Below are 15,956 nucleotides of genomic sequence, written 5' to 3' on the forward strand. Positions count from 1 at the left end.
AAGATAATAATAATGACCATACAACCATGAAAAGCTTGCACAATATAAACAAAATTTTATCAATATATAAAATTTTCTAATCTGTGCTCTGTGACAACCTAGAGCGCTGGCATGGGTGGGAGATGGAGGGAGGTTCAAATGGGAGAGGACATATATATATACCTATGGCTGATTCATGTTGATGTATGGCAGAAACTAATTATCCTCCAATTAAAAAAAATTAGTTTTCTAAACAGTTCAATCCATTTAAGTAAAAACACTCCTTGAATCATCTCAGAAATCAAAATATCCATAAATAAATTCAGACACTTGACTCTACTAAACGGCCCAACAAAAAGGACGATTTTTCTTTGTGTGTGTTCTTTTAAGTCCAATTTTTTTTCAGTTATAATCCAACAGTGGCAGATGTCACAGAGAGATGCATTTTAAAAATCTCCAAAACAATGAACAACATGCAAGAAAGTTAATCATGCTGTATTGCACTCTCAATACTTCTACTCCTGCTTTGACAGAATACTCTAACTGCAACAGAAAATCTTCTAAGGTGAAGAAATCCACTGAAATAATTTCCCAACCAAGACTCACTTGAAGGACCAGTTGTAGTCATGAGACTGTCTCTCCATAATGTCCACCCTGGCTCCAGGCACACTGCAGATGGGCCGGTTCCAGTTGTCTCTGATCCTCATGTAGAGATTCCTCGTGTAGAAGTTCTCGAAATCCTGGTACAGTGACACAAAGTCCTGCCAACGAATGGTGAGATGCCATATGTTTAACTGAGTTTCTCTGCACAACTTCTCTTTTCATAGTACAAGAGCACTTTAGAAGGAGAGGTCAGTTATTCAGAATTAACTGATACGGAAAACATTTGGGAAGGCATCCATTCTTTCTGTTGTTTTAAACAACTCAACCAGATAAAAATCACTTAGCTTTGACCGATGAGCTCTAAGAAAATGGTTGCAAGTCACTACACGATTGCATGAAAGTAGGGTCAAAGAATTTAACTTCGTAAAGCAGACCTCATAAAAATAAAACTTAGTTGTACAATTCTGTCAATAAATGATTTTCCCTTCTAATAACCTTAATAACACTGTACTCTGCTCCATCTCTGCCCCATAATGTACTAGGGGAAATGCCATAAAATCCTATAATTCCAATTTCAACCAAGAAAAATAATTCCAAAATTAAGATTCCATTCTCTGCATATTTTCAAGGATCAAAAGGAAATTAATCCAAAGAAGAATTATAAATAAGAAAAACTAAAAGGTAGGTTATAGAAAGACACCTGTCTTAGGTTTCTTTCCTTGGATGGGAGTTTTAAAAAAAATCTCAAAATGAATTTCCATGATCAAGACTTTAGACTTTAAAGATCTCCCTTATAAGTTACGCTAAATTCTAAGTCTATAAAAAATAGTCACAGTGGAGCTTTAATTAAGACATAATGTTCTGCTCAGAGCAGAGTGACCAGACCACATGAGGTCTACTTGAGGGTAATTGGTAAACAAAACAGAAGAAAACTATACCAGAGTTTTACAACAGTCAGCAAACTACTGAGCTTCTAGCCCTCAGATCTGGGCTTGGTGCCAACCCAAATTAATCTTTTAAATAAGCTAATCAAAAATATTAAAACTTTAAGCCTTATTCTGTAAAAGATTTTCGCTGCTAAAGAAGGCTCTACATAAAACTTTAAAATTAACAACCTTCTAGGACACTGGACTCTAAAGTGCCTACTAAATAAATAAACCTCACAGTAGATAAAAATCTCCTTAAATAAAGCTGAAGTAAAGTCACAAAGTTCTCCGGAATTTGTGGTACCTGATACCATCTCTCCTGCAACTGGTAAAGAGTCGGACATGACTGAGCGACTGAACTGAACTGAACTGAAGAGAAAATATCCACAGATGCTCTGTCTGTCACAACTGGAAGTTTACTACTCAAATATTCGGTGGGCCAAAAAGCTTCTTCAGTTTTTTGTGTGCTGTGTGCTTAGTTCGTCAGTCGTGTCCAACTCTTTGCGACCCAGGGACTATAGCCCACCAGGCTCCTCTGTCCTTGGGGATTCTCCAAGTAACAGTACTGGAATGGGATGCCACACCCTTTTCCAGGGGATCTCCCCAACCCAGGGATCGAACCCAGGTCTCCCGCACTGCAGGTGGATTCTTTACCATCTGAGCCACCATGAAGCCCAAGAATACTGAAGTGGGTCTGTGCTGTGCTTAGTCACTCAATTGTGTCCGACTCTTTGTGACACCATGGACTGTAGCCTGCAAGGCTTTCCTGCCCATGGGGATTCTCCAGGCAAGAATAATGGAGTGGGTAGCCTTTCCCTTCTCCAGGGGATCTTCCCAACCCAGGGATTGAACCCAGGTCTCCAGCACTACAGGTGGATTCTTTACCATCTGAGCATACAACCAAACTTCCCGACCCAGGAATCAAACTGGGCTCTCCTGCACTGCAGGCAGATTCTTAAAAATAAAAAACATTTTCATTTTCACCAAGAACTTTACTGAACATATTCACCATTTTGTTCCATTACCTTCTGCTATTTTTTAGGCAACTTCATAATTCCACCTTCCCTAAACTTTCTATCATTTTGAGCAAAGAACTGTTCCAGGTGCCTTTTACAGTCTTCCAGGGAGTTGAAATTTTTCCTACTAAGAGAATTTTGTAAAGTTCGAAATAAATGGAAATCCAAAGGTGCAATGTCTGGTGAATATGACAGATGTATCAGAACTTCCCAGCCAAGCTGTAACAGTTTTTGCCTGGTTATTAAAGAAACATGCAGTCTTGCAGCATCCTGACGGAAGATTATGCACTTTCTGTTGACTAATTCCAGATGCTTTTTGTCAAGTGCTTTCAGTTGCTCTAAGAGGAAGCAATACTTGTTGGAATTAATTGGATGAAGACCAACAAAGCCTTTGGTGTTCAATTCGCTTGCCCTATGATCTCTTTTCGTTCCAACATTATTGTATAGTATCCACTTTTCATTGCCCATCACAGCTTGTTATAAAAATGGAACTTTTCATCATATTTCAGTAGAGAATCACATGTGGAAACATGGTCAAGAAGGTTTTTATTCACTTATGTGGAATCCAAACATCAAAGTGATTACCATAACCAAGCAGGTGTAAATTATTTCCAACGCTTTATCTGGATATTTTGAATATGTTACCTATCTCCTGTGTGATATAATGTTCAGTTCAGTTGCTTAGTTGTGTCCAACTCTTTGTGACCCCATGAATTGCAGCACGCCAGGCCTCCCTGTCCCTCAGCAACTCCCGGAGTTCACTCAGACTCACGTCCATCGAGTCAGTGATGCCATCCAGCCTTCCTCTGTCATCCCCTTCTCCTCCTGCCCCTAATCCCTCCCAGCATCACGGTCTTTTCCAATGAGTCAACTCTTCGCACGAGGTGGCCAAAGTATTGGACTTTCAGCTTCAGCATCAGTCCTTCCAGTGAACACCCAGGACTGATCTCCTTTAGGATGGACTGGTTGGATCTCCTTGCAGTCCAAGGGACTCTCAAGAGTCTTCTCCAACACCACAGTTCAAAAGCATCAATTCTTCGGCACTCAGCTTTCTTCACAGTCCAACTCTCACATCCATACATGACCACTGGAAAAACCATAGCCTTGACTAGACGGACCTTTGTTGGCAAAGTAATGTCTCTGCTCTTTAATATGCTATAATGTTGGTTGTTCTCAATTAATGTCTTGATTTGACACATTAGTTAATCAACTTCAACTGGTCTCCCCGATGGTAAAGCATCATCTGGTGAAAAATCTCCAGCATGAAACTTCACAAACCACTTTTGATAGATAAGTACCTTCTCCATACACCATACAAATATTTTTTTGTGTGTTTCAGCTGCATTTTTACCTTTCTTGAAATAATAAAACATAGAATCTGCCTGCAATGCAAGATACCAGGGTTTGATCTCTGGGTTGGGAAGATCCCTTGGAGAACGGAATGGCTACCCACTCCACTATTCTTGCCTGGAAAATTCCATGGACAGAGAGGAGCCTGGTGGGTTACAGTCCAAGGGTTGCAAGTCAGACACAAATGAACAACTAACACTTCCACTTTCTTTTCTCAACATGGAGAAAATGTTTTTCTTTTCTCTTCCATCTTCAATATTTAAATAGCTACACAAAAATTCAGCAATTTTGATAATTTTATTAAAATGCACACTGATGTAACACCTGTCACAATACAATCTAACAAAATTTTTGAATGAGTTAAAGACAACTAAGTGCTACTAGAGCCAGGAAAAACCAAACAAACCTTTTCTCCAACCCAATAAATAAGAGCCACATTGGGGGTAGAGGAGTAAAAGCTGAGCTTGCAGTTCATCGGCAGTGTGAGAGACAGGCTATAATAAGCGATGGCTGCAAAGCTGCTGCTGCTAAGTCGCTTCAGTCGTGTCCAATTCTGTGCGACCCCACAGATGGCAGCCCACCAGGCTCCTCTGTCCCTGGGATTCTCCAGGCAAGAACACTGGAGTGGGGTGCCATTTCCTTCCAATGCATGAAAGTGAAAAGTGAAAGTGAAGTCACTCAGTCGTGTCCAACTCCGTAGCGACCCCATGAACTGCAACCTACCAGGCTCCCCTGTCCATGGGATTTTCCAGGCAAGAGTACTGGAGTCGGTTGCCATTGCTTTCTCCGGCTGCAAAGCTAGCATTTCCCAAATGTCTCAAGACAAAACTCCAGGGAATTCCCTGGTGGTCCAGGGGTTAAGACTCGGAGCTTCACTGCTGTTGGGCCTGGGTTCAGTCTTTGGTTGGGGAACTAAGATTCCATAAGCTGCACAATGCAGCTAAAAAAAAAATAAATAAAACTCCAGCATATACTGTATAAAAGGATTTTGGCCCCATGACGAAGAAGCTTTCTCTGAAAAGCCGAATAATGGGGCCATGTGCGGGTACATACATCCATATAGAAAAATGGCTGAACAAGCCTGTGCTTATTCTGCGTTCAAACCAGTCTTTCAGCCACAGGAAGTAAGTGACACAGATGACAAGAATCCCTGAGGGAATGTTTTACTTGAACTGCAGAGGTCAAAAGCCAGGGGCCCACTTTCTGACAGCTAGTTTATTTCTCTCATGTAAAAATAGGTAAAATAGGTACTAATTATAGCACAGGGAAGCAATTTTTTAAGAATTAATAATTTCTATCACAACCTAAGTTTAACTTACCAACCATATTATATACAGCCATATTATACACCTTTACACATCTATACTATGTCCAGATATATGCTCTTCCTTCTTTATCTTATTAGACTGAATCACATTGAAATTATCATTTTAGCAGTTCAAAAATGGTCAAATATTGGTATTTTCATGTGATTTGATGTATATTTATTATTTAAAATGCAACGAAAACAGGAAAACAAATTCACAGATTTAGAACAAAATACCTTAAACAAAGTACAAAGGCACTATTCATAAAGGAAGACGGATAAATCTGCTTACTTTAAAAGAACTTCTGTTCATTAAAAGACACACACAGAAAACTTAAGGCTGATTCACGCTGATGTTTGGTAGAAACCAACACAATACTGTAAAGCAATTATTCTTCAATCAAAAACAAATAAGTTTTTTAAAAAGATATACACAGAGTGGCAAGACAAGTCACAAAATGGGCTTAGACAATTGTAAAATGTCTTCTAGAGGACATAAAAATTTCCTATAAACAGCTAAGAAAAAAACAAAACAAAAGAGAAAGCCAAGAGATAAACAGGCCAAAGATTTTAACTGGCACTTCACAAAATAGAAACATCAAATAATCATTAAACATAATGCAAAAGTGTTTAGCTTAATTGGGCAATTGAGAAATGCAAATTAAAACTACAATGAGATACCAGACATAAATACACCAGAACTGGCAAAAAAAAAAATTTAATTCTGACAATAGTAATTGTTGGTTAGGATGTGGAACAATGAGAACTCTCAAACACAGCTGGTAAGTGTAAAAAATAGTACAATCACTTTGAAAAAGTTTGTTACTATTTAGTAAAGTTGAAGACACGCATATTCTATAACCCATGTATTCTAAGACTTGAGAAATTCATAGATACATGTTCAGGAAACATACATTAGAAAACTGACAGCAGCTTTATGAGTCACTGACAAAAACTGGAAAAAAAAAAAAAAAAAGCCTCAATGTCCACTGACACTAGAGTAGATAAACTTTATTAGTTATACTCTTACATTGGGATTCTATTCAGCGATGAAAACAAATGAAGCAGAAGTACACCATAAGACAGCTGAATCCTATGCTGAATACATAAACTAAGGCACAAAACATACACACAATGCAAATCCATTTATAGAATGTTCAAAACTGGGCTTAACTAAATTGTATTGCTTATAGATATACATGCAGATGATAAAACCATAAAGAAAAGTCAAGACAATCGCTAGCCTAAGGGAGAGGGAAAAGGCAGGACTGAGAAGCGACATGTGGGGGTGCGGTTTCTGACGTGACAGCAATGTGTTACCTCTAAGGTGGTAGTTTCATCACTGCTCACTTATATAAGCACTCATTACAACCACATCCACTTTTTTATTAACCTTTCAAGATGTGTGGTGTACATATGTATATATTGGTTATATATAACCAATAAACAGGTTAAAAAGTAAAGGAAAGAGCATTTTTCAATAAATCTCACACAGAAGTTTTACATGACAAAGTCTGTTGAACTGCCTGGCTCAACAGCATGTAACCCAATTTGCTTTAACATCTGACCGCAAGAAAACCCACTGTGTCTGCTGACACTAAGGCACGTAGCTATTCGGGAAACATCAGGGTGCTTCCAAACCTTCGGCCACTGAAACTGAAGGCTACACACCGGAAACCTTTGCTTTAAAAATGCTCTAGAAAAACATCTATTTCTGCTTTATTAACTATGCCAAAGCCTTTGACTGTGTGGATCACAATCAACTGTGGAAAATTCTGAAAGAGATGGGAATACCAGCCCACCTGACCTGCCTCTTGAGAAACCTATATGCAGGTCAGGAAGCAACAGTTAGAACTGGACATGGAACAACAGACTGGTTCCAAATAGGAAAAGGAGTACGTCAAGGCTGTATATTGTCACCCTGATTATTTAACTTATGTGCAGAGTACATCATGAGAAACGCTGGGCTGGAAGAAGCACAAGCTGGAATCAAGATTGCCAGGAGAAATATCAATAACCTCAGATATGCAGATGACACCACCCTTATGGCACAAAGTGAAGAGGAACTCAAAAGCCTCTTGAAGAAAGTGAAAGAGGAGAGTGAAAAAGTTGGCTTAAAGCTCAACATTCAGAAAACTGAAGAAGATCATGGCATCTGGTCCCATCACTTCATGGGAAATAGATGGAGAAACAGTGGAAACAGTGTCAGATTTTATTTTTTTGGGCTCCAAAAATCACTGCAGATGGTGACTGCAGCCATGAAATTAAGACGCTTACTCCTTGGAAGGAAAGTTACGACCAACCTAGATAGTATATTCAAAAGCAGGGACATTACTTTGCCAACAAAGGTCCGTCTAGTCAAGGCTATGGTTTTTCCAGTGGTCATGTATGGATGTGAGAGTTGGACTGTGAAGAAAGCTGAGTGCTAAAGAATTGATGCTTTTGAACTGTGGGCTGGAAAAGACTCTTGAGAGTCCCTTGGACTGCAAGGAGATCCAACCAGTCCATCCTAAAGGAGATCAGTCCTGGGTGTTCACTGGAAGGACTGATGCTGAAGCTAAAACTCCAATACTTTGGCCACCTTATGCAAAGAGTTGACTCATTGGAAAAGACCCTGATACTGGGAGGGATTAGGGGCAGGAGGAGAAGGCGACGACAGAGGATGAGATGGCTGGATGGCATCACTGACTCGATGGACGTGAGTCTGAGTGAACTCTGGGAGTTGGTGATGGACAGGGAGGCCTGGTGTGCTGCGATTCACGGGGTCACAAAGAGTCGGGACACAACTGAGCAGCTGAACTGAACTGAATGCTGTTTATGGGTTACTACAGTACTGTTAAGACATTTCATGGTGATAAACAGGATGACTGACTGTGTGTGTGCTCAGTCATGTCTGACTCTGAGACCCCACGGACTACCCCCCCACCCACCCCCTCCTCCGTCCACGGATTATCCAGACAAGAACACTGGAGTGAGTTTGCTATTTCCTCCTCCAGGGAATCTTCCCAGCCCAGGGGTCAAATCCCTGCAGGTCCTGCATTAGCAAGTGGGTTCTTTACCACTGAGCCACCTAGGAAGCATGACAAAGAGGATACCGCATATCAGAGACAGGCTAATGATAAAAAGTCTTTAATGGTCTAAATTTTTATTTTGGCAACACTTCCTTTTCTAGAGAAGGAAATAACCTCATAAGGTATGTCCAGAGATAGCTGAAGCATGACAAAATTGTTTCAATACTTAAATTAAGAGAATTTGAAAATCCTATATAATTCCCACCTGAAGAAGTAACGAAAATGAAAAGCAATCCAAAAGAGGGAATATATGCACATGCACAGCTGGCTCACTTTGCTGTACAGCAGAAACTAACACAACATTGTAAAGGAACTCCAATAAAAATTAATTTAAAAAAAAGCATTATGTGGCTAGGGGTGTTATAAACTAACAATGTCATCTCTAGCTCTACTTAATGAAGACAATCAGGTGAAATAACCTGAGAAAAGTATTAAGCTAGTGACTTTAAAATCTCTGAATTGTGGTCAAGAGCTTTCCCTATTATTCATGTAAATCACGTTACTTACTGTGTGTTCTTTCATGTTTTTAATGTTATAGGAGGTCACTTCCTTGCTGTTTCTGTAACATCAGTGAAAGCATAAAATGAGATTTCAAGATTAGAGACATTTGTTTTCTCTAAATCTAAAAGTGGGTCATCTGTGTGTCTGCATCTGAATATGTATACACACACACACAAACACACACAGGACTGTGAATACATCAGTTCAAAGCCCAGAACTTTTCACTGTAATTATTACCACCACTCACATCTTAGCACTTACCTCTTAGACACTTAACTGAATGTGTAATATGATACATTAACATGTGCCAAGCAGTCTTTCAGGCACCGATTATACAGTGAACAAAAAGAAAGTAATACTCTTTGCCCTTGTGGAATTTATGCTTTGGTGGAAGAAACAGATATTGAAACAAGACACATGTATAAAATATAAAGTATGTCAGTAGTGAAAGTGCTAATGAAAACAAAAATCAAACAGAGAAGCAGGATGTAAAATGCTGGCATCATGCTGAAACTTAGCTAGGGTGGCCAGGGTACAATGAGGAAGAGAAAGCAAGGAAACCATCCACAAGACTACCTGGGGCAGAGCTTTCCCGGCAGGTGAACAGCAAGTGCAATGGCATCGAGGCAAGAGTATACTTACTTAGAACCTTGAGGAAATGCAAAGAGACCAGTGTGCCTGGAGCAGAGGAGTGAGAGGCTAAGTAAACAATAAATTATGCATAGGTGATAAATTCGGAGAAGGCGATGGCACCCCACTCCAGCACTCTTGCCTGGAAAATCCCACGGACGGAGGTCGCTGAGGGTCGGACACGACGGAGCGACTTCACTTTCACTTTTCACTTTCATGCATTGGAGAAGGAAATGGCAACCCACTCCAGTGTCCTTGCCTGGAGAACCCCAGGGACAGGGGAGCCTGGTGGGCTGTCGTCCATTGGGTCGCACAGAGTCGGACAGGACTGAAGCGATTTAGCAGCAGCAGCAGGTGATAAATTAAGATTGATTAAAAGGGGTGAAGTCTGAATTTCCTAATGGACCACAAAAGGCATATGCCAAAAAGAAGAAGAGGAGTAACTCCAAAGCCTAAGCAACTGGAAGAAGAGAACTGTTATTCACGGAGATAGGGAAGACTGCTGGTTGATTAGAGAAGGGTATGTCAGCTCAGTTTTAGACAAGCAGAGTTTGCGGGGCCTATGTGGAGATGCCAAGTGGGCAGCTACCTACACAGTGCAGAGCCCACTGAAGGAGACAGTGCTAGAGACATGTATTTAGACATTCTCGTCGTACAGAGGGGCACTGAAAACCAAAAGAGCAGATGAAATCACCAAGAGAGTGAGTACAGATGAGAGGAGAAGAGGACTAAGCATGAAGCCTGTGCCACACCTACATCCACACTGAGAAGGTGGGCAAATGACGAGGATGCAGCAGGAGAGGATAAGAGAAAACAGCCAGAAAGACAGGGGGAAAACAGGCAATCGGGTCTAGGAAACAAGTGAGCAAAATGCTTCAGAAGGAGGGAGTGACCAACTGGGTCAAATGCTGAGAGGCCAAACAGGACGAAGACTGAGAAGGACTAAGACGTTGCAATATGGGAGTCGTTTCAGTTGAAGTGTTGGGGCAAAATCTGGACTGGAGTGGGTTCAGTGGAAAGCAGAAAGAAAGACATTGCTACATTGAAGAACTCTGCTTTAAAAGAAGAAAGGAGCCGTAAATGAGGAGAAAGGATTGAGAGAAGGTTTTCTCCTGAGATGGGAGAAATAACCATCTATGCTACTTGCAATGATGTGATATAGGACAAACTGAGGCCAAGCTGACTCAGGAATCCCAGACGCCAGCACTGACTGTGCAGTGATCAGGAGCAGAGCACTGGCCTGTGTTATCCATGACCAGCTCTACTGGACAGCCTGGACAGCCACACTTAGGTAGAGAAGACTGTTCTTTTACATTTTCAGTCATCTACTACCAAAGATGTTAAGGCATTTTCCAAAGGTTCTAATGAGAAGCAACAAAACCAAAATATAGCTTGAAATCTAAGGAAACCTCAACATGGTTTCTTACACTGGGATCTAAGAGCTGTTGAGGGCTTACAGGCAATCTCTGGGACCTATGAATTTTATTATTGTTTTTAAACTTTATCATAATAAGCATCTTGAAATCGGTTTGCCAGTTTGACACTGCAACGATACTCAATTTAAACTTGGAATGACTGAGCATAGGGGATAGGACACCTGTTTTTTAAACTTCCACATCCTGAGTTAACAGTAAAAACAGTTTCAAACTGCTGAATGCAAAGAACAGCTAAATAACGAAAGAGAGACCTCAAGATTCAAAAGTCAAAAAAACTTTCTAAAAAAAGCTACATTGTTGCTATAAACAAAAAAGCCTAATAGGTGACAGGGAAACTCTTGCAAACCTAGTAACATCACTAGTGCAAAAGGGGAAAGTGGTAACATTTCTGTGGTTTATTCTAGATTTAGATGCCCAGTGAGAAATCCCTAGAAGAAATAAAAACAGACAACTATTCTATACCATGAAATGTGATTTAGCAAAAAAAAATGAATAATTGAAATACTACACCATGGGGCTTCCCTGGTGGCTCAGACAGTAAATAATCTACCTGTGATGCAGGAGACCCGGGTTCAATCCCTGGGTCGAGAAGATCCCCTGGAGAAGAGAATGACACCCCACTCTAGTATTCTTGCCTGGAGAACCCCATGGACAGAGAAGCCTGGTGGGCACAGTCGATGGGGTTGCAAAGAGTCAGACACAATGGAGCGACTAACACTTTCACTTTTTTTCACTTTTTATACATGGATGAATTCCAAAAACATTCCAAGTGAAAGAAGCCAGACACAAAAAATTATACACTGTATGATCCCATTTATATGAAATGTTTAGAGACAGAAAGTAGATTAGTGGCTACTAAGCGTGGGGTGAGGGAGGAAGGGAGATTGTTATTACATATGGGTTCCTTTTTCAGATAATGAAAACGCTCTAAGATTAGCTTATGGTGCTGGCTGTATGTTTTCTGTAAATAGTAATAAAAATCATTCAACTGTACGTTTTAAACAGGTGCCCTTCATGGTATATGAATTATATCTCAATAAAGCTGTTTAAAAAAAAAACAAAAAAGCAGGGGACTTCCTTGGAGGTTCAGTGGTAAAGTATCCACCTGCCAACGCAGGAAACACAAGTTTGATCCCTGATGAGGGAAGATCCCACATGCTGCCGGGCAACTGAGCCCGTGCTCTGGAACCTGAGCTGCAGCTACTGAGCCCACGTGCCACAGCTACTAAAGCCCTAAAGCCCTAGAGCCTGTGCTCCCCAACAAGAAAAGCCACACAGCAAGAGGCTCGAGCACTGCAACTAGAAGACAGCAGCTCCCACGGTAACGAAGACCCAGCACAGACAAAATTAAATGAATAAACAAGCATTAGAAGAAAAAAAAGTGTTGGATAACGAACAGGGGCCTACTGTAGACCACACGGAACTCTGGCCCAGTGTTATGTGGCAGCCTGGATGGGAGGGGAGTTTGGAGGAGAGTGATACAAGTATATATATGGCTGAGTCCCTTCACTGTTCACTTCAAACTATCACGACATTGTTAACTGGCGATGTGCTGTGCTTAGTCGCTCAGCTGTGGCCGCTTCTTTGCAGCCCGCCAGGCTCCTCTGTCCATGGGGATTCTCCAGACAAGAAGACTGGAGTGGGTTGCCACTTCTTCCTCCAGGTAATCTTCCTGATGCAGGGACTGAACCTGAGTCTCCAGCACTGCAGGCAGATTCTTTACCGCTGAGCCACCAGGGAAGCCCGTGTGGTAACTACCCACCATGATTTGCCCCTGACTTCTGGGTATTTCCTATTTAGATGTTGGAACATTTTTATTAACTCAAGCTTTTACTGTTATCTATCACATACATGTTTCTGACTACTAGCTTCACTTCACATAATAAAGAAATCAGACTGAGAAAAAAACATTTTCATCCAAAACACCACTAGTAACAGAGAATCAAGCAGTAAAGAATTCCAACAATTTTATGCAAGTTATGTAAAACAGAACACCCCTATGCAAAACTCACCTTTACTAGCATGACTGTGTGGTTCATTTCTACCCAAAGCAACATAGAAAGAAGAACTAACATAAATAGTTTAAGAGGCTCTCTTTTGTAATGGAATGAGGGAAAAAATAAGGATGTGGTTACAAGCACCACTCACTCAGGAAAATAAGAAAGTAACAACATTATATTTGCATTTTACGATCCTAAGCAAGCACTTTCCCTCCCCTCTTTCCGGTGCCAACACTTTAAAAATGGCCTATCCCTCTCACTACATCTAATCCAGCATAAAAAGACGCACACGATCTACCATAAAGCCAAAGAAACCTTCCTTCCCTTCTAAAAGCTGAACTGTTACAAGAAAATGGCAGAATTCAGGTTTTAGCTGCTAATGCCATCTACTATGAAAATCCTACTGAAATGGATTTGAATGACTGAGTACAGTCGTCCCATGAATAAACTCTATAGGTAAATGTCCCCTCTGTTCTACATACTTCCTCCCGTTACTTCCTTTTTCTTTTTTTTCCTCCCGTTACTTCCTTCAAGAATTATTTCCTGATTCACTCTGTGCTACTCAGCTTACTTTTTTGTTCTACGTCTGCATATAATCCAAGTACTATTTACCTGCACGGTGCTTTGCAAAGGCCTATGATTTTGAAGTGTTTGTGTTTCCTCAACAGAATCAGATTTAAGAAGAAAATCTACGTGTTCCAATCCTTCTACACAAAGTGAAGTACACACACAGGCAGTCCCAATGCTTCCAAACAGTCAATTTACCCTCTGGAGACGTGAAACAAGTTCCGAAGACAATGTCCTCCTTCACAAAGGAGTTCAGATGCATCCCACGGGTTCATCTGTTCTTCCATCACACTGTGAAAGCACACACCAGCTGTGCACACTCTCCAGTCACTCCCCTGCTCAAAACTGCCTATGACCTCTCGCTGCCTACCAAACATTCAAACACAGCTTCTCACACATGCACTTTCTAGGCTGGCATTCAGAATGAGTTCTAGAGTTCAGAAAGCAGGGTTTTGCTTGCGTCAGTTAGGGCAACAAGGAAGGGCAGCCTGTGGCTCTGGGGCTGGGGAGGGGACAGCATGGTTGACTGAGAGAAGAGGGCCTGGCTCCTCAGTTCTCCCAGTTTCAGGATCCCCAATCCCCATGCTGACTGGTTTCCGCCTCCTAGGAGCTGAGGACGCCCTTTCCTCCCTCGTGTTTCCTGGCGCTTTATTCCCCTCCCCGCGTCTCGCCATCTACTCCCAGTATCACTGTCCCCTCTCAGTGCTGGTCTCACCGCCGCCACGTCTGCCTCGCTCCTCTTACGCCGCCCCATGAAAGTGAGAGGTTCGGTGGGCCACGAGCGCCCAACTTCCGAATCCCTTCTCTGATCGAGCACATGCCCTGGCCTGGAGGGCCACCCTCTCCATACTTCCCATGCGAGAACACTCAAGTTTGCTTTTTGCAAGATCGGACGTTATTTCACTCTGATTCTATTTACTTATTTTTTTCAATGGAAAAAGGAAAAAAAAACATTTATTATGGGAAAAAGAAAATCTTTTATCATTTAAAATAATAAAATCGAAAAACTTAAAAAATGCCCATAACGAAAGTTTTGGTTTGAGAAAAAACATACTGTTGTTCCTTAGTACAAGACACCTTAGGCTTTGTTTGTTTGTATTTTATTGGAGTATAGCTGATTTACAACAATTTTTTAAAGAGCAGATAATACATGTATATTATACTTCACTACAGAGGCACAAAGGAGTATGCAGAGAAAAGTGAGGTGAGGGGAAGACGGTCTCCTCCCCAGAGACAAGCATTACATCTCTGTTTACCATGACTAAAACAAGACTGCCTTCCATGGAAACAGAGTAGCTCAGTCACATTCTGCTTGAGGGTCTGTGTTTTGGGGAGTAGAGGCGACCTGTGAACAAGACAGGAGTGTACAACACGTCTATGACAAAACACAACACGTGTTCTGAAGAACACGATCTTTCCTGAAGACTGTACACAACTTGGGACACCATACGGTACTGTGAACAGACCCGTCTCCACAAGCCAGTTCTAACATCACACATCTTGGGAAACATTGCTTAACCTGTGAACTGCAGCTTTCTTAGCCATTAAGTAAGTATAGATTTTTGTGATGATGAAATTATGTTAGATCCTCTGATTTCTTGTCCTCACTTTCCTTGTGGAATGTTTTCATCTAACTGCATCTAGATTATTATTACTTTTTAAAATTTTAATGTATACCCAATGCCTAGAGAAAAAAAATCAGTGAAAATAGCAAGATAAGAGGCTTCCATTTACAGAATCAAAGACTGACAATTACCTTTTGTTCCTCTCTTTCGGTTGCATGGTGACACTTTTCAATTCTCCAATGCCTCAAGAAATCTCGAAGATATCCAAAGAGAGTGAGGACACCATACCCCACATAAGTAAGCACAGCAACCAGCATTGGTGTTTCTTCAAAACCTTCATTAAAGGGTCTTTTATACAGTCCTCCATTTTCTGTAACATGATGTATCTAAAAGGGAAGTTAAAAATGTTTATTTCAGTCATGGTAAGCAAAAGATTACTACTTAAAATCTGAGTCCCGACAGATGTGTAACCTTCAGAATTCTCTAAGTAATTGTCAAAAAAAAAAAAAAAATCCAAACATCCACTAAGTTCTAAGCAGGGCACAATTTTTTTCAATGGAAATAAGTTTCAAGTTACATATATTTTAGATGAACAGCAAAGAGAAACAAGGGAAGAAGGACTGTCTAAGAAAAACACTTAACACTGATTTCTATCGTTTTATTTTATGAAAGAGATCCTAAAATGGTATAGTTGAAGAATGCATAATTTTCTTTGTTCTAATGAAGAAAACAGAAATGGACAAAGAGAAAGCCTGTTCTGAAAACAGGCATATTAGCTTACAAATAATCAAAAGTAAATTCAGTTTTAGAATAAAATAAAACATTCATAAATGTTTTACTAGCTTATATTCTTAAAGTCATCAAGCCATAGCATTTCAAATAATTATCACCACGAGGCCCTATGAAAACTCACAGTTTATACTGGCCTTTGTTGTTAGTGCTAACACAAATAAATTATGTGCAGAAGTCAAATGCTTACATAACAGTGATCCAGCATTGTATAAAG

General features: G+C 40.6%; 1 protein-coding gene across 1 annotated transcript in view; it reads right to left on the bottom strand.

Annotated features, from left to right (window-relative positions):
- SPTLC2 (serine palmitoyltransferase long chain base subunit 2) overlaps positions 1-15,956 on the bottom strand; it is a 100,243-nt gene that overhangs the window by 59,633 nt on the left and 24,654 nt on the right. Inside the window, exons 2-3 of the mRNA XM_027552537.1 lie at positions 15,142-15,336; positions 586-740 (exon numbers count right to left, since the gene is read on the bottom strand). Coding sequence (XP_027408338.1) covers positions 586-740; positions 15,142-15,336 — 350 coding nt within the window. The remainder of the gene's footprint in view (positions 1-585; positions 741-15,141; positions 15,337-15,956) is intronic.

Source organism: Bos indicus x Bos taurus, chromosome 10 (assembly GCF_003369695.1).
Source record: "Bos indicus x Bos taurus breed Angus x Brahman F1 hybrid chromosome 10, Bos_hybrid_MaternalHap_v2.0, whole genome shotgun sequence".
Taxonomy (NCBI): domain Eukaryota; kingdom Metazoa; phylum Chordata; class Mammalia; order Artiodactyla; family Bovidae; genus Bos; species Bos indicus x Bos taurus.